This window comes from Abramis brama, assembly GCF_963993115.1.
Source record: "Abramis brama genome assembly, chromosome: 2".
NCBI classification, from domain to species: Eukaryota; Metazoa; Chordata; class Actinopteri; order Cypriniformes; family Leuciscidae; genus Abramis; species Abramis brama.
This window is the reverse complement of record NC_139964.1, coordinates 4,401,740-4,427,185: the sequence shown is the minus strand read 5'-3', so window position 1 is coordinate 4,427,185 and position 25,446 is coordinate 4,401,740. Positions and strand designations below refer to the sequence as shown.

The following is a 25,446-nucleotide window of genomic DNA, read 5'->3' as shown; positions in this document are numbered from 1 at the left end:
TACCTGGTAACTACCACGCAGGAACAGTTTTCCCTAATGTCATGGCACATCTTAAATACTGGGTATGTTCTTGCAGATGTTTTTACAATTTACTCAGTAAGTAAAGTGCAACTGTACTGTAAAATGAAGCCTTGTTTATTTCCATGGAATTACTGCAAGAACATACCCAGTATTTAAGATGTGCCCTAAGATTGGTACCCTACCCCTACACGAGAACGCGCAAAAACAAGGGTTAGGGCAGAAATCTAGGGTAAGGGGAGGTATTGGGACAGGCCCTTAGTCTACCGGTAAAACCACTGAAGAAAACCCGACAACTGGAGCTCTCAGACGGTGAGTTTTTAATCTGTTCTATATGCGTTTTAGCTGTTGGATTGTTATTTTTATGTAGCCTATCTAGTTTTTAATTAACTTAAATTTAGCTTTTCCACGCCTACTTAGCTTATGAAAAATAGCTATGGTTTTGCTACAGTAACCATAACAAATGACGTCATGTTTTTTCTAAGTAACCATGTTTTAACCATGATATTTGTAGTAAACCGTTACAATACCAACACAGTGGGTAATTTTCAATGCTAGATTCATTGGGTGAAATGAGTAGAAATCTTACAATATCATGTTTATTATATTACTAAATGAGTAATACATGTAATAGTGTCATATAATATTTGATAATATCCCTGCACAGTGCTGGCTCAATACTGAAACTAAACATAAATGCTCCTAAACGCTTATATCTGAAATTAATATTCTCTGAAATAGGCTATTTTGAGTTTAAATCCGTGTCTGTTCATTACAAATTGCTCATGAAATAATGATGAAGTTTGTCTTCAGATGTTGACCATGAGAGCGCAGATGGATGTGATCTGCTGTAAATCAGTAGGAACGGATCTGTCCATGCTGGATATTGAGGATTTCATCACTGAAATCTGTCAGCTGAAGAAAGAGGTGGCGTCACTGGAGGCAAAGCTGAGAGAAAGAGGAGACAAACCCAACAGAGAGGTTTGAGCAGCTCATCATTTCATCCTTCAGCTCAATCAAACCAAAGTTTTGTTAGCTTCTCACTTCTTATGCCTCAGTAATGAGGCTAATATCAGCAGGTTGTTGTTTATTTGTGTTGATCTATGATGTGTTTGTCAGGATCTGGAGAAGGTTTCAGTGTGTGTGACTGATGGGACAGAAGCTCAGGATTCAGTCTGGAGATCCAGAGACACACAGGACTCAGAGCTAAAACGCAGTTTCCTCTCTTATACTGACGCTCAGGATCATGGATCCGCTGATCAAACCTCTGACTGTAACGCTGGAGAACAGCAGATGAAGATGTGCTCCGTCAGACTGGAGGACTGCAGGAACCTGATAGAGAGACGAGGAGAAGAAACCACAGCAGAGGAACAACAACAGAGCCATGAGGAGGAGGATGAAGATCAGAATGATGATGTTGATGATGATGATGACTTTGTTCCTGCAGGTATGTTTCTTTCTTTTGACCAGATATGCTGAAGTAACAGAATTAGTATTAAATTGTAGAAATTCATGTGGAGCAGCATTTGTAGCGAACTCTGCCAATTCATTAAGACTGTGTAAAATATCCCAGTGATAAAATATCAAATCAGACATTGTATTTATTTAAATGACAGCCTTAAGTTAAAAGTTTGACAACACAATTTGGATCAACTTATCTCTGGGCATTGTTATTTTTTTCTGCAATTATATTGTACACATACAGTATATTGTACATCTGATATAGCATTGTATTAACACCCCTCCCCCCCACCACCACCACCACCACCACCACCACCACCACACACACACATGTCCCAATCACTTTTTAAAACAAAGTTACGCTACTCATAGGGGATAATTTCACATGCTTCCATGTCAAAGTATCTGTTATCAGATCTGTTGGACATGCAGCTTCTGTTCATGTGTGTCAAGACATTTTAGAAATCCTGATCGGACAATGTTTTACGGACTATGTAGGGTCAACAAAAATACATATAGTTAGGGTAATATTAAATAACTTAAACCATGATATAAGATTTTGGCCATATTGCCCATCTCTTAAGTAATTTTTTCCCTGTACGTATCGTTTGGTCCACCACAAGGTGTCACTGTGGCCTCAAGTCAAGTCACCTTCATTTATATAGCGCTTTTAACAATATGATTTTTTCAAAGCAGCTTTACAGTGATAGTAGGAAATTACAATAACAGAGATTGTTTTGGCTTTACAGCAGCCCTAGGATAAAGTTATTGTCCAGCTAAAGTTAGTTTTGATTGATTGATTCACTTCCGTTGCGAAGATCATTAGTTATTAACGTCGGGGCCGCTAACACGACACCGTTCTAACAGAAAACCCTCAATGCGCTCCGGCCGCCCATTCACACAAAACAGTGCCTGGTGGCTCGAGAATGCACTCCCGGAAATAGGTTCCAAGGTGCAAAAGATTATCAGTTATCTCTGCGCAAACCTCTGCACAAACACCGACGTTAGTTATCGCGTCCGCGTAGCTACGTGGGGACTCTGTACAGATAAACGACAGCGTTTTACACTTTTTTACAGCGTTGATACTTCAGGACTGCACTGTCGTTGTTAAAAAGGCTCTCCAATCTGGACTATAGTTAATTGTATTATAGTTATATAGAAGAGACACTAATGCCCCCTTGTGGCTGAATACACATTAGGTTAACCCTCTGGGGACCACAAACGCGCCCGCGCGTTTTGCTCGTTTTTTTTTTTTAGCAATGAAAATAAACACTAAATGCTCTGTTAATTTTGATCTTTCATTTTCGTGTAATACATCAATCGATCCTGTTCAGTTTCTATTTTTTTTTCTGTATACTCACAATAAAAATAAAGTGTTTTGCTTTTTGACAAATAAAGAAAAATTAACATGATGCGATTTCTGCCTTCTCTCTGTCAGTAAACTCCCATTTGAAACGCGTTCGAAAATGATCTATAACTCCGCGAAAATTCAGTCAAACAGGCAAACAGACCCACGGGCATAAAGCTTGAGATCGCATCTTTTAAATGAAGTAATTTATATAAAAAACAAATATTCTCAGCTTCTGTAATCTGTATAAAAAGAGAGCGACTCCTGTCGAGCTCATTAGGAGCTAATTCACAGTAATGTGACCACTCCCCGGAGAGCGCGTGCTATTCAAACGCAAATTCTGAGAACTATTTCAGAGCTGTGAAACGCCCACATCAGCTGTAAACAAAGCGCGTCGCGACTCCTCGCGAGTGAGACATTATAGCCTACCTTATGGAGAAAAGATTCCTCAGAACAGTGCTGATGAGGAGCAATATCTCCTGAAATGAGGAGCAGATTCCGCTGAGGAGTGAGGTAGGCTGTTTTCTTTTCTCACGTGTGGAATAACGTTATGGAATAACGTTAGTGTAGGCCTATGTAAACCGCAAAAAGATGAATCGCATTTCTATAATATGACTCGCCTTTCTGTGAGATGAATGAAGGGGACATATTTGTAAAGACTGTTTAGCCTAAATATGAATCGTGCGTCTGTGTGTGAAAGAATAAACTGCTTTGCTATAGCCTACTGAGATGAGTAAAAATCGACTGGAATATGTTGAAATAAAATGTATTTGTATAAGCAACGTATTAAACTGCAAAAAAAATACTATTTTTGTCAAAAATAAATTCATAGACTAAGATGTTAGATGTTCCAATGTTGGCTATATTCAAACTAATGAATACATATGATAAAATGTAGGCCTATAATCTTTTTTTTTTTTTTTTTTACAAAGAAAGAGTACACTTGAAATATTGTTGAAATTGTAACATTTTTAATAAAATAGCAAAACATATTTACAAGAGAGATGTAAGCGAAATCTTAAATGGTCAATATAAGTCTTCTTCTAAATACATCTTTTGTCCTTGCATTGTGGCTCAGTCAGTTTCACACCTGAGTGAATGGCTCATTATGCAGAGTGGGTGGGACATTCATAATCTAAGGTGTAAACTACTCCTCCCCCTCGCATATTGGCTTTCCAAGCAAAACCTGTTTTACACCATTTAAATCAATGTATTTTTTTTTGTGAACGATAAAGCAAGACTATTTTTACATCATTTTGAAGCTAGAACTCAAAGGGACAACATCCATTAGTCAAAAGTCTTGTGGACACATATTTAATATTAATCTTAATTCAGCAACTTTCATTTTAATTTTTTCCAATAACCACGCATAAACATTATTCTCTTAAAAATACAAACATCTACATACACGTTGCTCGCATATTATGGTAGCCCTGTTTGTGCTATATAGAGTGAATTTACACCTTTGCCATTAACATGTTTATAAATAACTGAAAAAAGCACAAATGTCAAGGCATGTCAGAACATCTCAAGGACCCCAAAAACAGCTTGGTCGCAGAGGGTTAAGATATACAAGACTTGCATTAACGGAACAGGCTAGCTATTGGGGCGTGGTCTATTGCACATACACAGAAGAAGTTTGATGGAGTTATGCTGCTTGTTAGATCGATCCTACAGAGTGCGTTCATATACCAAACCACTACTGTTTGCATGTGGCTGCAAATTACCATTAAAGAGATATACGTCTCTGACCGGACGTCTTGTGACTGCTCATTCTCCACCAGAACATAATATAGTCTCCATTACAAGTGGTCCTTTGAGCCGGATTGAGGAGCTGTCACAAGTAAGATGTATCAGCATGATCCTGACACCAGACCTGAATCTCCTGAGCCCATTGTCAGACCCAGGCGATCAGTGCGTCTACCTAGTTATCTATCTGACTATGAGGTCACCAGATACCACCCAAGGCTACAGTCACGGGACAGAGCAGACACCTCTTCTCCTGAACTAAGTGAAGATTCTGATCCACCAGGAGCAGCTTCACTCAACATAGCTGCTAGCTACCATGAACACAGACCAAGTCCTCAGCATGGGCAGCTAATAGAATGGAGCTCTATCAGGGAAGATGAACAGCAGCATAAAATCTCCTCTCCACATTCTGAGTCATCGGTGGTCTTAGCAGAGTTTCAGCAGCTTAAAAGAGAGAATGATGAACTGCGGCATTTTGCAAATGAACAGATGAGACTGTTGGAAAAAAGGAATGAGGCCCTTGAAGCACAGATGAAACAGCTAGTAGCAAGTAACCAGCCCAGTCATCATTTAACAGGTATGTCCTCACCAATACCACAGCCTCGTCTTCATCCCCCACAAAGAGCCAAAGAAGCTAGGCCTGTACCCTTACCTCGATCAAAGCTGTCTAACAAAGTGAGTGATGGTGCAGATGATCAGGTCAGACATGACTTCCTTTCCAACTTAGATCAGAGGCTTAAAAGGCTTGAGATGACTTCACAGCAGACCTATTCCAGTCCTATCTCACCTCGACAGTCTTCCCCCCAGAGACCCTCACACTACAGCAGAACAGATGACATCACAGGTGTCAATCGTCACACAGAGCAACGTATCCCTCCCAGCCAAGAGAGCACTTACCGTGGACCAGCTCCCACCATCCCAAACTTTGTAAAGCCAGACCCAAGAGAGTTTTCTCGGTTACGAATCGCGTTGGAGAATATTCTACCAGCTGATGCCACTGAGAGATTCAAGTTTCAGATACTTGTCGACCACTTAAAATTGGAAGAAGCTCTGCTTATAGCAGATTCCTACAGCAACTCATTGTATCCCTTCTCAGATACTATGGAAGCACTCAATCAGCAGTATGGACAACCCCACCAGCTGGCCCTTCAGAGGATAGCAGAACTTATGGATGCCCCGAACATCATCAGTGGAGATGTGAAAGCTTTCAGGATGTTTGCATTAAGAGTTCGCTCATTAGTCAGTATGCTTCAACAGCTGGGCAAGAAGGCTTATGTTGAATTGGAGTGTGGATCCCACGTAACAAGGTTATTGTGTAAACTTCCACATGATCTGCAGACAAGCTTCAGAAGGTTTATCTATCCCCACAGAGTATCTATCCCCACATTACTGGATTTCTCAGCCTGGCTAGAGTTCGAGCTGCAGGTTCAAGAAGATAATTCCAGGTTCTCTCTTTCCACGAATAAGCCAGTAGCCATGAGCAGAAAGGGACAAAGTAGAGATTTGAAACGTCAAACAAACCCAAGAAGTATATTCCTTGGTACAGAGAAATGCACTGTCTCAAGAGCCATGCCAGTAAAGGATACTGAGTCGAAGTCCAGGGAGAGAAACATCTTCTGTCCATATTGTGATGGGCATGATCACTACTTGAATGGCTGCTCTAGTTTCAGTCAGTTGAGCAGAGATAAGAAAGTAAAATGGATTCAAACAAACAATCGATGTTGGCGTTGTGGGAGAGGGCACCAAGCGGCAAAATGTAATCTCAGAACTCTTTGCAAGATCTGTAATGGCAGACACCTGTTTGTCCTCCATGAGGTTAATAATCGGCCCACCACAAAGACCAATGACTCTCCTGATCCTGGATCCTCTGAGAGCTGCCTAGTGAACACCACCACAGAGACCTTGTACTTAGATCGACCCGCTGGCAGTCGTCAAGTTTTGTTAAAGCTTTGTAAGGTGCTCTTAAGGAATGGCAATCATTGCTTGGAAACTTACGCCATACTAGATGATGGGTCCGAACGTACAATACTCCTTCACTCTGCAGTTCAACAGCTTAAGTTGACAGGTCAGCCTGAAGAATTGGTGTTACGTACAGTACGTCAAGACTGCCACAATCTACAAGGGGCTGCTGTGGCTTTTACAGTATCACCTGCCTTCCAACCTGAGATTTCCTTCAAGATACACAAGGCGTTTACCGCTGAACCACTCGGACTGGCTGAACATACACATCCAGTCAGTGAGTTACAGAGCAAGTATCGGCATCTACAGGGATTACCGCTGCAACAGATTGATTCCGTACAGCCACTCCTCCTCATAGGTTCTGACTATCCACACCTCATTACACCAGTTGAACCAGTTCGTCTAGGCCCTCCAAACGGACCTGCTGCTATCAGGACCCGTCTGGGTTGGACACTGCAGGGTCCCACTCAAGAAATTAAGCATTGCCTCTCAGAACAACAGTGTCTCTTCACTTTTACTTCCTTTTCCCCTACCGACCTGTATAATCAAGTAGAGAGATTATGGCAATTAGATGTGCTCCCGTATCGCAGCGAAAAACTCATTACTCGATCCAAGCAAGATCAAGAGGTCATTGCTTTACTCGAGTCAAAGACGACTAGAGTTATGATTGATGGAGTTGCTCGATACGCCACTCCATTGCTTCGAGTGAAGAACATGCCCATACTTCAAGCCCCAAAGGAGAGTACCCTGCCTTGTCTCAGAGGAATAGAAAGAAGGTTAGCCAAAGATCCAACTCAAGCAGCATCTTACAGGGCCGAGATGAAAAGGTTGGAGGAGGAAGGATATACTTCAGTGATATCTCCAGAACAGGTGGAGCAGACAACTGAATCATGGTATATCCCCCACCATATGACTCAGCACAATGGAAAGAACAGAGTCGTTTTCAACTGTTCCTTTCAGCACAGAGGGAAGAACCTGAACCAACTGCTACTTCCAGGTCCTACATTAGGCCCTACCCTGATGTCCGTTCTGCTAAGGTTCCGTGAGCACACCGTGGCTTTAAGTAGTGACATCAGGGGAATGTTTCATCAGGTGCGTCTGTTGCCAGAGGATCGCCCTCTGGTACGCTTCCTGTGGAGAGATCTCAAGAGAGAAGAGCTTCCCCAAGTCTATGAGTGGCAAGTCCTTCCCTTTGGGACGACATGCAGTCCATGTTGTGCAACATTTGCATTACAGAAACACATCATGGATCATAGTCAACCAGGAGAAGATGTCCGTGAAAGCATTGAGAAATCCTTCTATGTGGACAACTTCCTCCAAAGTTTCAGTTCCAAGGAAGAAGCAGAGTCAATGGTGACAAAGTTGCGAAACCTCTTGGCAACAGGTGGGTTTGATTTAAGACAGTGGGCTAGTAACTTCCCTAATGTCCTGAGCCATGTCCCATCTCATGCTAGATCCACCAGCATTGAATTGTGGCTGACACAAGGTCAACCAGATGCTCAAGAATCCACGCTTGGTCTACACTGGCAATGTATGTCGGACACACTGTCATACAAGTACCGTCCCATTGACTACTCAGTACCCACAATGCGCAACATTTACAAGGTCTTGGCCAGCCAATATGACCCGTTGGGTTACATTGTCCCTTACACTACACGAGCTAAAATATTAGTTCAGCGCCTGTGGGACAAGAAGAGGGAATGGGATGATCCCCAACTACCAAGTGAGTTACTCCATGCCTGGCAGGCATGGGAATTGGAGTTGCCAGACCTCCAACTCATCTCACTCTCCAGGTGTTACGTCACTACAGAGTTAGACAAGACCCAATGTCTGAGAGAGATCCATATCTTTTGCGATGCCTCGGAGCAAGCCTATGGCTCTGTAGCCTATCTACGGACACAGAGTCCCCAAGGAGACATAGAAGTAGCTTTCCTGACTGCCCGTTCAAGAGTTTCCCCCAAAAAGCTTCAGTCAATCCCTTGTTTGGAGCTGTGTGCTGCCTTAACTGGAGCTCAGCTGGCTAAGCTTCTGATATCAGAGCTTAGCATTCCAATCCAGAATGTCACGCTCTGGTCTGATTCAACTACTGTGCTAACCTGGATCCAAGCTGACTCATGTAGATTTAAGGTTTTTGTTGGAACAAGAGTAGCAGAGATACAGGAATTGACCGACCCAGGGGCATTATGTAGATACCAAAACGAATCCAGCCGACGACATCACACGTGGCAAAACTCTGGCTGAGTTGTCCAATCCAAGCCGGTGGAACCAGGGTCCACCATTTCTCGTTCTGCACACAGATCAGTGGCCTAAGAGTCCACTTCTCCACCTACAGAGTGAGGATGAGGAGGTGAAACAAGCTACTTTTTGTGGGTTCACTGTTCCAGACAAACATCCAGCGTTGCCTGATAGTGGTCAATTCCAGTCCTATGACGAATTGCTCAAAGCTACTGCCCAGGTATTGCATGGGGCGGCCTCGGATAAAGATGTTCTGACGGCAGATGAATATCAAGAAGCTGAACTAGCTCTCCTCCGCCTGGCACAGAGCCAAAGTTTCCCTGTGGAAGTTAGCCATCTTAAGTCAGGTAAACCTTTACCCACGAGTAGCCGTCTCCTGTGCCTCACTCCGGAATATGATAGTAGTATGCAGCTCCTTAGGGTTGGTGGGCGCCTCAGAAGGACAGAACAACTAGATGAATTTGCAATTCACCCCATAGTTCTTGACTCTAGACATCCACTGAGCAGGTTGATCATTCAAGATTTTGATGCAAAACTGCACCATCCAGGAGCAGAACGTGTATTTGCAGAAGTGCGACGCAAATACTGGATCTTGAAGGGCAGGGAAGTTATTCGTCAACATCAAAGAGCTTGTTTAGGCTGTAAAACATGGAGAGGTAAGCCAAGCACGCAGAAGATGGCTGATCTCCCCCCATCAAGACTGCGCTTATTGCAACCAGCCTACTACTCAACAGGGGTAGATTGTTTTGGACCCTACCTTGTTAAAATTGGACGCAGAAATGAGAAACGATGGGGGCTCATATTTAAGTGTCTGACAACCCGAGCAGTGTATTTAGACATCCTCAGCAACATCGACACTGACTCATTCTTAATGGCCTTGAGACGATTTATCTCCTGTAGAGGGAAGCCATTCGAAATCATCTCAGATCAGGGGACGAATTTTCGGGGAGGTGATCGAGAGTTACAAGAAGCCTTTGCATCTCTTCACCCAACATTAAAAGAGCAGCTAGTCAGCCAACAGATTCGATTCCAGTTTAATCCCCCTGGTGCTCCACACTTTGGAGGCTGTTGGGAAAGGGAAATCCGATCCCTTAAAACTGCCCTTTGTGCTACTATAGGGGATCAGATTGTAACCGAGGAAGTTCTACGAACTGTACTTTTTGAGATTGAGGGCATTCTCAACTCTAAACCCCTCGGTTATACTTCGTCTGATGTAGCGGACTTAGACCCAATAACTCCTAATATGCTGCTTATGGGGCGGCTGGACTCATCCCTACCTCAAGTGGTGTACCCACAATCAGAGATTCTGAGTAGAAGACGCTGGAGGCATAGTCAGATTATGGCGGATCATTTCTGGAAACATTTTATCCGCAATTACCTGCCAGGACTTCAGTCCCGCCAAAAATGGCAAAGAGATTCAGGAAACTTGACACCTGGAACTATTGTCATGATTGTTGACCAGCAGCTCCCTCGAGCTCTGTGGCCAGTTGGGAAAGTTACGAAAGTTCTCCCTGGAGAAGATGGTAGAGTCAGGGTGGCTGAGGTTGAAGTAAAGAACAAAACCTACCTTCGCCCAATTTCCCGTCTGATCAGCCTCCCTAATCTGCCAGACTGATTACTCCTTAGAACTATGCCCAAACTGAGATTGCCTTTTCCAGGGTACACATTTACAGAGAAAATGTGGGGGCGGCTGTTAAAAAGGCTCTCCAATCTGGACTATAGTTAATTGTATTATAGTTATAGTTATATAGAAGAGACACTAATGCCCCCTTGTGGCTGAATACACATTAGGTTAAGATATACAAGACTTGCATTAACGGAACAGGCTAGCTATTGGGGCGTGGTCTATTGCACATACACAGAAGTTGTTTGATGGAGTTATGCTGCTTGTTAGATCGATCCTACAGAGTGCGTTCATATACCAAACCACTACTGTTTGCATGTGGCTGCAAATTACCATTAAAGAGATATACGTCTCTGACCGGACGTCTTGTGACTGCTCATTCTCCACCAGAACATAATATAGTCTCCATTACAGTCGTCGTGTCCAGGCATAGGTCCTTCATCAGATCTGGATACAGCCTGGATCCAGCGGACTGCAGTAAACATCGGCATAAACCGAGAGACTAATATTTGCGTAGACGCAAACATTCATCAGGATTTATGGGAAGTATTCCCGGTTCCGGCTGACCTAAACTATGCAGCCTAACATTGAATTACATTGTATAATGTGTTATGTGTATGCTAGGCCAAAGATATGTGTATATTTAGTCTAGATTTGAACTGACAGAGTGTGTCTGCTTCCCGGACAATGTTAGGAAGACTGTTCCAAAGTTTTGGTGCTAAATAGGAGAAGGATCTACCGCCAGCAGTCGGTTTTGATATTTGATATTGATGTTGATAGCCGGAATTTTAAGATCGCAATAGACGTGAAGGACTATAATGCGTTAAGAGCTCGCTCAACTCTAGCTTCTGCGTTTTGGACCAGCTGTAATTTATTTATTAAGCGTGCAGGACAAGGTTATTCTAGGTTATTACATGAGGAACTTTTTTGTTCAATAATTAGAATAATTAGAAAATTGTTTTTTTTCAGAATTAAGTAGTAGGAAATTGCTAGTCATCCAGTTTTTTATATCAGCTATGCATTCCATTAATTTTGTGAATTGGTCATTTTTGTCACGGCTTGAAGAGATATAGAGCTGAGTATCATCAGCATAACAGTGAAAACTAATGCCATGCTTCCTAATGATAGGTAGCATGTACAGAGTGAACAGCAACGGTCCTAGTACTGAGCCTTGTGGTACGCCATACTGAACTTGTGATCGATAAGACATCTCTTCATTTACTGCTACAAACTGATAACGGTTAGATAAGTATGATTTAAACCATGTTAATGCAATTCCACTAATGCCAACATAATTTTCGAGTCTATTTAAAAGAATGTTGTGGTCAATAGTTTCAAATGCAGCACTAAGATCGAGTAACACTAATAGAAAGATACAACCACGATCGAATGATAAGAGCAAATCATTTGTGACTCTAATGAGAGCTGTCTCAGTACAATGGTACGGTCTAAATCCTGATGGAAATCCTTGCAGATATCATTTCTTGCTAAAAAAGGAAGATAGTTGTGAGGATACTGCTTTTTCTAGTATCTTTGACGGGTAGGATTCGAGATCAGCCTGTAATCGACTAATTCTGTAGGATCAAGTTGTGGTTTTTTAAGAACCGGTTTAATCATAGCCAGCTTAAAAGTTTTTGGTACGTATCCTAATGACAAAGATGAATTAATTATATTAAGAAGAGAATACATGACCTCTGGAAGCATCTCTTTCAGTGGCTTAGTCGGTATAGGGTCTAAAATACATGTTGTCGATTTAACGAGTTTAGTAAATTCTTCCTCTCCTATAGCAATGAATGAATGAATAAAAAATTTCCTCAAGGAGACTACAAGCACTGTCTGATGCAATACTGTAGTAGACGGTTGCATAGTTATAATTTTCTCCCTTATATTATCAATCTTGTTAGTAAAGAAGTTCATAAAGTCATTACTGCTGTGCTGCTTGGAAACGTCTGGGCTTGAAGCTTTGTTTCGTTAGTTTAGCCACTGTTTCAAATAAATACCTAGGGTTTTGTTTATTTTCTTCTAATAGGGTTGAAAAATAAGCAGATCTAGCAGCATTTAAGGCCTCTCTGTAAGCAATCGAGCTCTCTTGCATGAGATGCGAAATACCTTTTTTGTTTTCTTCCAGTTGCGCTCCATTTTTCTGGCTGCTTCTGGCTGCTCTTAAGGGCCCGAGTGTGCTCGTTGTACCACGGCGTTGGACTATTTCCTTTAATCTTCTTTAAGCGCAAAGGAGCAACTGTGTCTAAAGTGGTGGAAAAGAGAGAGTTAAAAGTTTGTCACAATATCGAGTTCTTCTAAGCTATCTGGGATGCTGAGATGATGAAACTGATCAGGAAGATTATTAATAAAGCAATCTTTAGTGGCAGAAGTGATAGGTCTAACATATTTGTAACACAGAGTCGGCTTTGCAGCCTTGGCTAAATGAAGTTTACACGAGACTAGGTAATGATCTGAGATGTCGTCACTCTGCTGCAGAATTTCAATGGCATCAACATTGATTCCGTGTGATTAATATTAGATCTAGAGTATGATTACGACAATGAGTAGGTCCTGACACGTGTTGTCTAACTTCAATAGAGTTCAGAATGTCTTTAAATGCCAATCCCAATGCATCTTTTTCGTTATCTACATGTATATTAAAATCACAAACAATTAGGAATTTATCTGCAGTCAGTACTAACTCTGATAAAAAGTCAGCAAATTCTTTGATGTCTGTATGGTGCCCTGGTGGCCTGTATACAGTAGCCAGCACAAATCTCAAACGTGGTTAATCATTTACACTAGATAGTGTTACATTAAGCACCAACACTTCAAAAGAATTATATTTGAAACTAGACTTCTTAGTAATTCTGAAGATATTACTATAAATTACTAGCTTGGAAATCCAGACCTAAATCTAATAGATTAATGGTCTGGCGTCGACTAATGAAAATCGGCCAGCTCGAGGGGTGGCACCAAGCATGCATTTGAAAATCTCACTGCACACAATTGGATAACACTCACAACCAATCACAACAAGTTATCGCTTAGCTACCAGCGGAGCTAACTGGTAGATTATACTCTTACCGTATCCGGTCGGCAAAACAGCAAAAACGCCCTCCTTGCAAAGGAATGTTTCGAGCACAGTCTTCTGTTCCTCTTTTAGAGAAAAAGTCTAAATCTTTCATTTTAGCGGCCAAAGCCGTTTCAAATAACTGGTATTCATCCATAGCCATCTTGCAATGTTTACTAATGACTTCGACGTCGCCGCACTGTCGTCATCTCGCTTCTGACCCGCCTATATCAGATAACCCGATGTGATTGGTGCAGCTCAGATAGAGGGGCATATTTAATGAGCATCATTACTCGACACCAGAGTACTTTGGATTACCAGGGTAATAAATTACAGCAACACCTCCCCCTTTGCCTTTCAGACGAGATTCATGTTTATAACAGTAATATTGGGGGGTGGACTCATTTAAAGTAATCGTTTGGTTTTAGCCAGGTTTCTGTCAAACAAAGCACATCTAGATTATAGTCTATAATCATATCATTAACAATGAGTGGTTTTGAAGTAAGGGATCGAATATTCAGCAACCCGAGCTTTATCATTTGGTAGAATGGTATTATATCTGTTTTTTATTTGTTGAACATCAGTTCAATTATTACCCTTAAATGGGTTTGGGAGTTTTTTGTACGTCCTAAATCGGGGAACAGACACAGTCTCTATATGATGATAGCTAGATGAAAGAGTCTCTATATTATGGGATTTATCTGACCTTGGTGACGCGAGGCCGCTAGCAGATGGTCGTTTTAGCCAGTCTGGCTGCTTCCTGACCTGAGCCCCAAGTCATGTTTGAGCTCTAAGACTATGTGCCATATTTCTAGAGAGACGAGCAGCACCATCCCAGGAGGGATGAATACCATCTCTTTTCAACAGGTCAGGTCTGCCCCAAAAACTTTTCCAATTGTCTGTGAATTCTATATTATTCTGCGGACACCACTTAGACAGTCAGCCATTGAGTGAGGACAATCTACTAAGTATCTCATCACTCCTGCAAACAGGAATGGGGCCAGAGCAAATTACAGTGCCTGACATCGTACTTGCGAGTTCACACACCTCTTTAACGTTAATTTTAGTGATCTCCGACTGGCAAAGTTGAATTTACGATTAGCATTAGGCAGCACTTTTAAATTTGCTTTGATGTCAGGCGCTCTGGCTCCCAACAAACATGTGACTATGGTGGCTGGTGTCTCTATTTTCACATTCTGTGTAATAGAATCACCAATAACTAGGGCACATTCAACAGGATTCACAGTGGGTGTTTCACTGTGGGTGAACCGAACAATGTACAGAGTTCACTAAGCTAGTCACATCCAAAGCAGTATCTAAAGCCCTGGCACTCTTACTATCCTCAATTAAAGTTTGGATGTGTGTCTCTAGTTATGAAATCTTCTCCGTCAGCCTGACTACTTCCTTGCATTTATCACATGAAAAGCCCTCTGTGCTGACAGAGAAGGCTAATACTATACATGTGATACGAAGTGCAAGTGACAATAAGAGGAGAAGACATGACTCACCGAGTTTGTTGACTGATCCTACTCACCACAGTTGTTTGATGGACTCGTAAAAGGTGTGAGAAAAAATAAAGACGGCAGGCACGAATGGCGCGAGTGTGCAAGAGAAAAAATAAATAAATAAAGACGGCAGGCACGGATGGCACGTTAACAGGCTAGCAAATTACTAGGGGTGTCCCTGACTATGGATTTTCATAGTCGAATCAGAATCGTCAAGTCTTGCCTATAGTCGACTAATAGTCGAATCATGTGTATGGGGGCGGGGCTTTAACATTTCAAAGCTGCGATGTACAGACAATCACACAAAGATATAGAAGAAAATGTATAAAAACATTTTGGATCAATAAAACTAAGAAATAACATAAATAACTCCAGAAAGGCCACACTGCAGACAGGATTTACATTTCACATGCAAATCAAATAAAATCGGCTAAATTATCTGTGCAAGTAGGCTACAGCACAACATTGATGCATCATGCACCGAAAAAATAAACAATTCATTTACTAAATTAAATTAGAACAGAATATACCTTTCTAATAAATAAAAATACAAAACGAAATAAATCAGAATCAAGTCACAAGATGAGGAGCAAATGCGTGCAAAATGCCTTAAGTACAGTAGAACATATATTCAACACACAAGCCACAAATAGTTAGATTAGATAACCCTGACAGATCAATAAATAAAATAAAAATAAAGAAATATTAAAATATTAAAATAACGATAGTAGCCAGAATTTTCAACTTTTTTTTTTAATCTGCAGAAACAACAATAAATGCTAAACTGGAGTGGCAGTCTTTTTAGCTAAAAATGTTCACAGCATCCAAAAATCAAATTAGAACCATCTGAAAAGTTTTTAAATCACTTGTACCCTACCTGATCGAGAGAACAAATCCAATCTTTCACTCTGTCTGTGTCCGTTGGAGTCTTTTCAAATTGTGCGCGCGGATAAAATACATTCTTAAACACTTAACGTGAAAAACGTTTGACGACTTGATCTCCTAAAATAGTTAAATTAAAATATGAAAACACATTGCGTTCATCTGCTTATCTGCACATAGTATGGTTTCTTAATAAAGTGTGTACTGTGTACATTAAGCCACGTTAAAGTGCCTTTTAAGTGTTTTAAAAGCTTTTTTCACGTTAAGCATTTTAGAATGTCCTGTGACAAACCAACTTGTTAACGGTGGCCGGCAGAAGTGCGACCATGGTTTTCCTGATGCTAAATCCAGCCTCGGAGAATATCATTTCTGATGGTGTAGGCCTACATCCTTAGATTTTCTTATCCCAGACATTGTTAAAGATTTAAATCCTTGCCGCCAAGACGCTCCTCTGTCGGTCACGGATTGAAAGTGAAACTTAAATCTGTCACGGGGTGTTTGGATTTATTCACGCACGTTAAAACATATTTATTAAAAGCTTCTTTCTTTGCACATTTTTATATACAGCGTTAACTTAAATAGGCTGAATATTAACGTATTGACAGAAAACCAGTAGTTCTATGTGAAATCAGACATTGAGCGCCCTCATATAGCCAAAGTGGCATGATCCTCATTTCATAACACCTCTGCGAAGATTCGACCGTGAGATCGGTATCAGTCTCCTCCAATCGAAGCATCGAATCTTCGACTATTCGGGGTCACCCCTACAAATTACTAGCGTGTTGTGCTAGTGATAACGATTTAGATTGAAGGTAGCGATGTCAGATTAATGCGTGGTGATGAGTAAGTTATATTTAGCAATATGAACAACAAAGGAATCGATCTTTTACAAACTGCCCAAAGTTGACATCTTAAAGGTGCTGTATGTAACTTTTTCACTCTACTAAAGCATACAAATGCCATAATATGTTTGCATATATTGAGGAAACATGCTAAGTTCACATACTCATTTCTCTGAAAAACACTTCTACAGCCAGTTATTTTACTTTGAAATGTGCATTTCCAGGCATTGTCCATTGCGCTCGTTCCTGTTGCGTGTGCTCAAACTGGCAACTCGTGTGAACGTCGTCGAGTCTGAGGAGCAGGTGGCGGGACAAACGACGATCTCTGATATTTAAAATTGGAAAGCAGTACCTATTTCGACCACTAGTTTATCATTCTTACAGACTGCACCTTTAAGTGGAATCTTACAAGGGTTTGTTGTTTACAGCGGTGGAGTTTGTTAGTTAGCTTAGATGCTACCCACTTCATTTATGGTCCTAGATTGTTCCGTTTGAACAAATCATCTCTGTCCGATCTACTCTCAGATCCAACACAATTTTATTTTGACTGATCATTCAGCTTTAGTATAAAAGTTCTATATTTAATGCCCATTTTGCTCCTTTCAGAAGACCTCGCTGGTTCATCTTCTGATGGAGAAACTGCCTCTACATCCAAAGAGCGACAGACAGTGAAGCGTTTCTCCTGTGGAAAAACATTCAGAAAACAGGGTCATTTAACAAAAAGTGAGAGAAAACACACAGAACTGAAAGACTTCACCTGTAAGAGATGTGACATCAGCTTTCCTACCTTAGAAGAGAAGAGACGTCATTCAAAAGAGCACAGCGTGAAGGAGTTTCGATGCGAACAGTGCGGGAAGGATTTTTTCACCACTCCTTATAATATGAGAGCTCATATAAAGGCACACAGTGAAAAGACTTTGCACTGCAGCGAGTACGACAAGTATTTCTGCACAAAACAACATCTTACAATGCATAAGAGAATCCACACTGGTGAAAAGCCGTACAAGTGCACTCAATGTGAGAAGAGCTTCAACCAGGGATCCCGTCTGAACAAACATCTACTCATACACACCAATGAGAGTCCATACAAGTGTCCCCTCTGTGAGGAGAGCTTCAAACACGGAACCAGTCTGAAGAAACATCTACTCACACACACCAGTGAAAGGCCGTATCAGTGCAGTGAATATGAGAAAACCTTTACAAACTCAAGTTCTCTGAAGTTACACCAAAAAATACATTCTGATAACAGACCATATCAGTGTTCACACTGTGAGAAACGTTTCTATCATTCGACTCACTGGAAATCCCATGAGAGGATTCACACTGGAGAGAAACCGTACCTGTGCTCCTACTGCGGGAAGAGCTTTGCTAGTCCATTTTCTTTCAAAGTTCATCTGAGAGTTCACACTGGAGAGAAACCATATCACTGTGGTGATTGTGGGAAGGGTTTTACTAATTCAAGTGGCTTACAAATGCACCAGAGGACTCATACAGGAGAAAAACCTTTTAAATGCTTACTTTGTGACAAGAATTTCACTCGATCAAGTGACCTGAAGATCCATGAGCGATGGCATACAGGAGAGAAACCTTACCGCTGCTCCATCTATGGCGAGAGATTCGCTTTTAAATGGGTCTTTCGGACTCACCAGAAGAAACACGCCGCTCCAGTCATCATAGCTTCATCATGTCATTATTTTTAGGTTGTGTCAAAAAAAAACACCTTGCAGTGTTACAGGGACGTTATGGTTGTAAAATACCTAAAACTAGAATGGTCCAAAGGAGACCAAACTTAAATATCTCTGTCTTAGCACCTTATATTAGGCCATATGTGAAAAATCTGGGTGTTTTACTGGACAGCGCATTAAAGTGCATTAAAGTGCATTTTTATGCTATTTTAAAGTTTCCTAATGTTGTGGAGTCTCCTACAACAGGTTTACAACCAATGTACAATCAATGGCTATATAATACCTATAATGCACTGTGATGGTCGCACTGAATAAATTCCTGCATCTATCCAGAAGATGGCGCCCGCAGCTCAATCATCCATCCATTAATTTTCCAAACCGCTGGTCCAATGTGGCTACAGCGGAATATCATACAGGTATAAATTACTTTTTAATTAATTATTAAATTGTATAAATAAGGTTTAAACGTAATTTCCATGACCGAATTCAAGATAAATCTTTTCATCTCAGTACTGGAGCTGCCAGTTTGTTCAGTTTCAAACGATTATTAACCAGCACAAACTATGCAAAAGCGGCAGCCCTTCCAATGCACTCAGTGTCTGAAATCACCCACTCGTTTTCATTCATTCATTCATTCAAGTGAACTATATTAGTGGGCTAATGTAGGGAATAGTGAATGAGGGTATTAGGGGGTGATTTTGAACACAGCAAAGGTTTTCAGACTCACTAGAAACTTCCAGGCAAGTGTGTTGGAGCTAAACTGTGCGGGATGTTGGCCGTCCAGGAGCAGGATTGGACGCCCCTGTTCTCGAACATTATTAACTGTGTAGAAATGAATCCTCTGGATGAAAATCTGTTTCTTTGTGACAACTTTTAATTCATTGTAATGTGCAGATCAGTGTCTGCTGTTGAATTAAAGTGTGTTTATGTTGGAATTAAATCACACAAACAGAATGACGAGGCCTAATTCTTTTAGCAGTTATTTAATACTGAAAAACATGATGGCATGAAATGAGTCTTAGTCACTCGCTGAAATGATCCAGACATGGAAATGAAATACACTACAGGTACTGTAACGTGTTATAAGGTCACACTGTCAGTTTTTGGGATTGACAATTGCATTTACTTACAGGTGTGAATCTTGAAATGTCTTGTTCACAAATCAGCTTACAGTAGCGCCTTAAATACTGTCTGTATTAATATGCAATGGGAGTCAAGCCTGTACTTACCAGTGAAAGTGACCAGAGTAATATCTCAGTTTACAATAAAGCAGTTTGATGCAATTAAAAATGCAAGTTTATTGTGTTTCTCTCTGTTTGTCTCAGGGAGTGTGTGTATGTTTGTGACTGGCCTGCTTCATTTCTTCTTTCCTGTGTTCTGCTGGAGGGGGTGCAGTAATAAACACCAAAAACAATAATACTGTGAAATATTATTCCAATTCAAAAATCACTGTTTTCTATTTGAATATTCAAATGTATTTTCAGTCAAATCTCCATTTTATTGGCTTTTACTCCAGTACTCCATATTTAACATGTTTCATATACTCTTTGCAACACTGCATTTCGGTCGTTGTTTTTAACTTACCTAAACAGATACGCATGCCAGTTATGTATCCACCACCTCCAAAACTCTGAAGCTGCTGTCAGATTATGATGTTCCAAGGACACTAGTTTCCTATTGTGTATCAATAACAGTTTATGTGATGTGTTAATCACAAAAATTTTTTCCCTAACAATTTGACAACAGCTTCTTGTGAAGTAGGCTATTCAACTATCCCGCTTGCTTGCAAGACTCCGTGGCTGAGCAGTGTGCACCCGCTTCCTTATTTGGGTTGTGGGTTGCCAGGTTTTAAGACATAAAGTTTTAGGCTAAATTGAAAGTAAGTAATTTGTATGTACACAAAAGAAATATATTTGAAATATATTTTCAAAATATATTTTTGGAATATATGCAAATATTTGAAATTGGCCCAATAAATATATTTTAGTTAAATATATGTTTACATATATGTTCATATATGTTTTAACTTTTGCAAATTGTTTCATTTGAAATATATTTTGAAATTTAAAAAGTTAACATTTTCACAAACAAACAACACATTTTCAATGTATTTTTTAGATAAACCACTTCAGCTGTGGATAGTGCTCTACCACTTCCCAAGCCCACATTTTTCCTACTGGTCGGGGATCGAACCGGCACCCCTTCGGTTACAAGCCCGAAGCCCTAACATGCATTTCGTCCCTCTTAAAAAATTGCATGCATGCTCAGCTCATCGGTTCTCAGTATGTCGAACACGTCCGAAATAAACAGTTCTCGGTTCTGTACCGGTGATCCGAGATCCGCTGTACCGATGGCTGTACCTGTACGTTCGGTAGTGCGCGCATGCTCAGTATCAACTGCTCGTGTTCATCACTTCTCTCAGCACAACATGTCTCAGTTCAGTGAACTTTTGGATTTACTGGAGTAACATATATATATATGCGAATGATGTTTAACACATTTACAAGTGATGAATAGTTTACACTTTAGATTAGGGGATGCAGAAAGTGTTGTAAATGATTTATTCATGTGTTTACACATCTATAACAGGTGTTGAACACTGTAGTGTGTACTGCAGTGTAAGTGCTGACTGGTGAGGGTGTAGACAGCTTTTCTGCGTCACTTTCCTACTGTCTTGCACCACTTGGCTATACTGTCTTCCACATATCTGCCAAAACTCCCGTTTTTCCCAAGTTTCTCCCGTATTTCAAGGTCATCTCCCGGCGCCCTCCCGTTCTGTTATTTCTCCCGAAAAACTCTTGTAATTTGCATGACCATCAAACTTAATTTTAAAATCACGGATCCATTAATTTTTTCTGTTAGTCTGACATTTCCCAGGTTGCCAGATTGTGTGTGAAATACAACCTACCCATACACAAAAGAAATGTATTTGAAATATATTTTCAGAATATATTTTTGGAATATATGCAAATATTTGAAATTGGCCCAATAAATATATTTTAGTTAAATATATTTTGAAATTTAAAAAGTCAACATTTTCACAAACAAGCCACACATTTTCAATTTATTTTTTAGATAGACCACTTCAGCCGTGGATGTGGGAGAGCAGTGCTCTACTTCAACCACCCACATTTTTCCTACTGGTCAGGGATCGAACCGGCAACCCTTCGGTTACAAGCCCAAAGCCCAAAGCCCTAACCAGTAGGCCACAGCTGCCCCTTTACTAACTTTATTGGCCTAAAATGACAATTTTATGTAGGAAACAACACACAGAATGCAGAGGTTTTTTTCCCCCTATTTTTACAGAATTGCATACAGTTAGTGTGTGTATGCAGTGTTAGACACTGAGTTCTATCTATTGTTTAAGTGCACTTCACTGTTGGAGTGTCACTGCTATACTTGCATCATAAATATTGTGCATATTTTCAATATTTAAATCTTTAATTCAATATCTAAATATTTAAACTTCAGGAAAGATGTCAATAAAACACAACAATAAATCTAATAATTGCACTTAGTGTTAGGTACGTGCCACCTAATATGGCCATGTCTAATGGCTAATGTATGTCATTTTACATTGTAGTCATTTAAATGTAAGTACAGTATTTATTATAGCTGTGTGTCATAATACAGTAGTGAAATATGGTAGCCTACTGTTGTGTATTGGAGAAAAGGTAGAGGAATTACTATGATCAAAATACATTTTCGACCCTTCTTTAGCAAGCTAAATATTTTATGACCATATATTTTGTCATGTATTTTACATTACATGTTATAAATGTAAATATATTTCACACTTAACATCATATATTTTTGTTATATTTCAGAATATATTTCAAAATGATAAATATAAGTGGACATCGTCAATGTATTTGGAATATATGCCACATATATTTTTGACACTATAAAATATATTTACATATATTTCTTTTGTGTATGGGTCCAGCTGCGCCTCGACCCTCCACGCCTTCGGCTCCACCGGGCTTCTTCCCTCTAGCTTCTTTGTTGTCCTCACTCCCTCCGCCTCGAACCAACAGCTCCACAGTGGGCTTCCAGGCCCTGGATATTGCCAAATTTCTATTCTAAAGAGATTTCTAAATAACAATGCCCTTGCCACACTTGTATTTACAAAAATATTTGGTTTTGATTTAAAAAAATAAATCCTAAAAGAAAATTTGGGCATAAAATTGGGTGGAAACATGCATATGCGCCAAAATATGTTTATATTTGTGTATATGCTTATCAAAACTAGATTTTGTTCTAACAGATATGTTTAAGGTAGTAGAGTTTTCCGAAACGAGGGAGGTGGAGCTGGTCCCAGGCATTTGGGTCGAGAATGGCCAGTGCTGTTGGCCTAAATCATTAAGGGGCATGGCCCTCTACCAGGCCATCAAAAACATGATGGCTCCCAACCAAGACTGGGACCGGTGGGAGGTGCGAACAATGTTTTCTACAGGTAAATTTTATATTTTCATGCTGGTTTTGACTTATTCTGCCATTTTAGTGTATACATGACCACTGGCTAAGTTACATTATTACACGACCCTCTGGAATGTGTGACATTGATTGGTCCATTGCAGCATTTGATCGAGCAAGTGGTTCATTATTAGATTATATTGTCCAACCCGCAGTATAACTGACCGTTGTTAGGCTCAACAATGTGTTTTGTATGCTGTTTGTAAAATCATTAGCCTGAGTCTTGCAAAGTAATAAATTTTTTCCTCCTTGAATTTAACTTTTTTTTTTACAGACAGTTAGGAAGAGGGCAGGAGGAAGGCCAAAGAGGCAGAGACCTGGTCAGATCTCCAGTCCGAGGCAGAAGTGTCTGGCCAAAGACCACCCAGGCGTAAAATGTATGGATATTTTTTCAGCACATTACTATTCCTTGATGCTTTCATGCTGTATTTTAAGCAATATTTATCATGAAACATTGTAGAATTTGTCAATATAGTTGATTTCATTTTGATCAATTTTGTTTATTATTAAAATAGCAAGAATGTCCGTATTGGTCCACCCAGAGGTCAGGAGGAGTGTCTGTTAGACTCTGAGGATGAGTCTGCCCCACCACCCAAACAAAATGTGCCATCTGCCCCCACTATACACTTCCCTACAGTGACCCCAAACACCAGTTTCCCCTCTGATCCCACCACCACTTTACCACCACTATCACCAGCACCACATGGCACATTTTCTGACATGATCCAAAACTGGCAGCCGATGGACAATATGCCATGTGAGTTTTCTTTTGCTTTCTTATTTGCTTTTTTTGTAGGTATTCATTTTGTAGAATATTTTATCCTCAATTCAAGTTTTCTTTTGTAGCACTGCCAGGTTATCAGACATTTTGAGTGCCCCCCCGGCAATCATCAGAATCAGGTAGGACTAACAGTGAATTCCACTCAGCCATCATACTGGAATATGTATAAGTTATATTAATAAGTAAATATAAGTAATAAGACTAAGGACCAGATTTATTACCAGCTTGCACCAGTGCAAACTTTCTTTTGGGGTTAAAAAACACTTTCAGGATTTACTAAATGACAATGAAAAATTAGTGCTGAAAAGGCATTGACAGGGTATTTTTACGGCTGATGCAATATTGTTATATTCTTAATATTAAATATTAAGTATATAAATATTCTTATGCAAGAAGTTGCATATGCATTTGTAGGAGTTTCACTATCAGATGCAAAATTTATGAGAAGAGCTGCCAGCTGGCAATTTGCGCTCCTCTTGGTAGATTGCGTTGGTCATTATGGAAATGAATTGGCGGATCACTGCTGAATTTCAGCAACATACAGAAAAAATGTCATATTTACACAGGTTTATATTTTTGGAATGTCGACGTTCTAAATTTACTAAAAAATCTTTTTTGGAATTGCTCTCACACTAATTTGTCCTGTTTAGTAAATCTGTCCCTAAGGATGCAGATGTATATTTTTTTTGTTACTTTTTATATATATTTTTCAAAATCATGAACTTCTTTATTATAGCCATGTTGAAGGAGGTGTTGACAAAAGTAGAGATGGTGCTGGACCAACAAACAACCATCCTAAGACTGCTGCAACTGCGGGAGGCCCAGGTGCAGCCTTTAGGTAATGAGGAAGGTTCCCATACACAAAAGAAATATATTGAAATATATTTTAAAGTGTCAAAAATATATGTGGCATATATTCCAAATACATTGAAATATATTTGCATTGTTGTTCACTTATATTTATCATTTTGAAATATATTCTGAAATATAACAAAAATATATGATGTTAAGTGTGAAATATATTTACATTTATAACATGTAATGTAAAATATATGACAAAATATACGGTCATAAAATGTTTAGCTTGCTAAAGAAGGGTCGAAAATGTATTTTGATCATAGTAATTCCTCTACCTTTTCCCCTATACTCAACAGTAGGCTACCATATTTCACTACTGTATTATGATGACACACAGCTATAATAAATACTGTACTTACATTTAAAGGACTGCAATGTAAAATGACAGATAGTTGCTTTCCTAGGACTATTAGGCCATATTAGGTGGCACGTACCTAACACTAAGTGCAATTATTAGATTTATTGTTGTTTTATTGACATCTTTCCTGAAGTCATTTAATGCACTGTGAACTAAATGAAATTGACTGCATTTGATTTTTATTTGATTTAATTGATTTTTATTAACTAACATTAAAAAAGGTTATTAAATGCTGTAATATATTGTTCATTGTTAGTTTTACGTTAGCTAATGCATTAAATAATGTTAAGACCTTATTGTATAGATTTACAACATGATCTTTGAAATACAGGCTTGTATGAAACAGCACACAAGAGTCAAGTACTCACTCACTGCTGTATAAAAAGGCATCTGTTGGAATTAATGCAATTAACACTCAGTGATGGAAATTTTTATGTATATATATTCAGTGACTGAACGCCAGAAAACGTTTATATTCCATATTATGTTCCTTTTAGTGTAAATGAATCATCATTTTGTATATATCTCCATCATTTGGTTATGGTCAAAAACTATTTTCCATGATGATCAAGTTTGTATTTTTTTGAATGGCACCTCTGCATAACCATTT

The 25,446-nt window shown here is 39.8% G+C and overlaps 1 protein-coding gene and 1 long non-coding RNA gene across 2 annotated transcripts; both read left to right on the top strand.

The window, feature by feature from the left end:
• Window positions 1-840: 840 nt before the first annotated feature.
• Window positions 841-19,651, top strand: LOC311069288 (uncharacterized protein; the record flags this gene model as incomplete). The annotated part of the gene is made up of 3 exons (XM_084092335.1): window positions 841-999; window positions 1,138-1,465; window positions 17,285-19,651. The coding sequence occupies 3 exons, from the start codon at window positions 841-843 to the stop codon at window positions 18,376-18,378; spliced, it is 1,581 nt and encodes a 526-aa protein (XP_083948461.1). The 3' UTR covers window positions 18,379-19,651.
• Window positions 19,652-23,103: 3,452 nt separating this feature from the next.
• Window positions 23,104-24,442, top strand: LOC311077528. The gene is made up of 4 exons (XR_014604914.1): window positions 23,104-23,216; window positions 23,355-23,596; window positions 23,686-23,739; window positions 24,357-24,442. It is a non-coding gene; the product is annotated as an uncharacterized lncRNA (long non-coding RNA).
• Window positions 24,443-25,446: the final 1,004 nt, after the last annotated feature.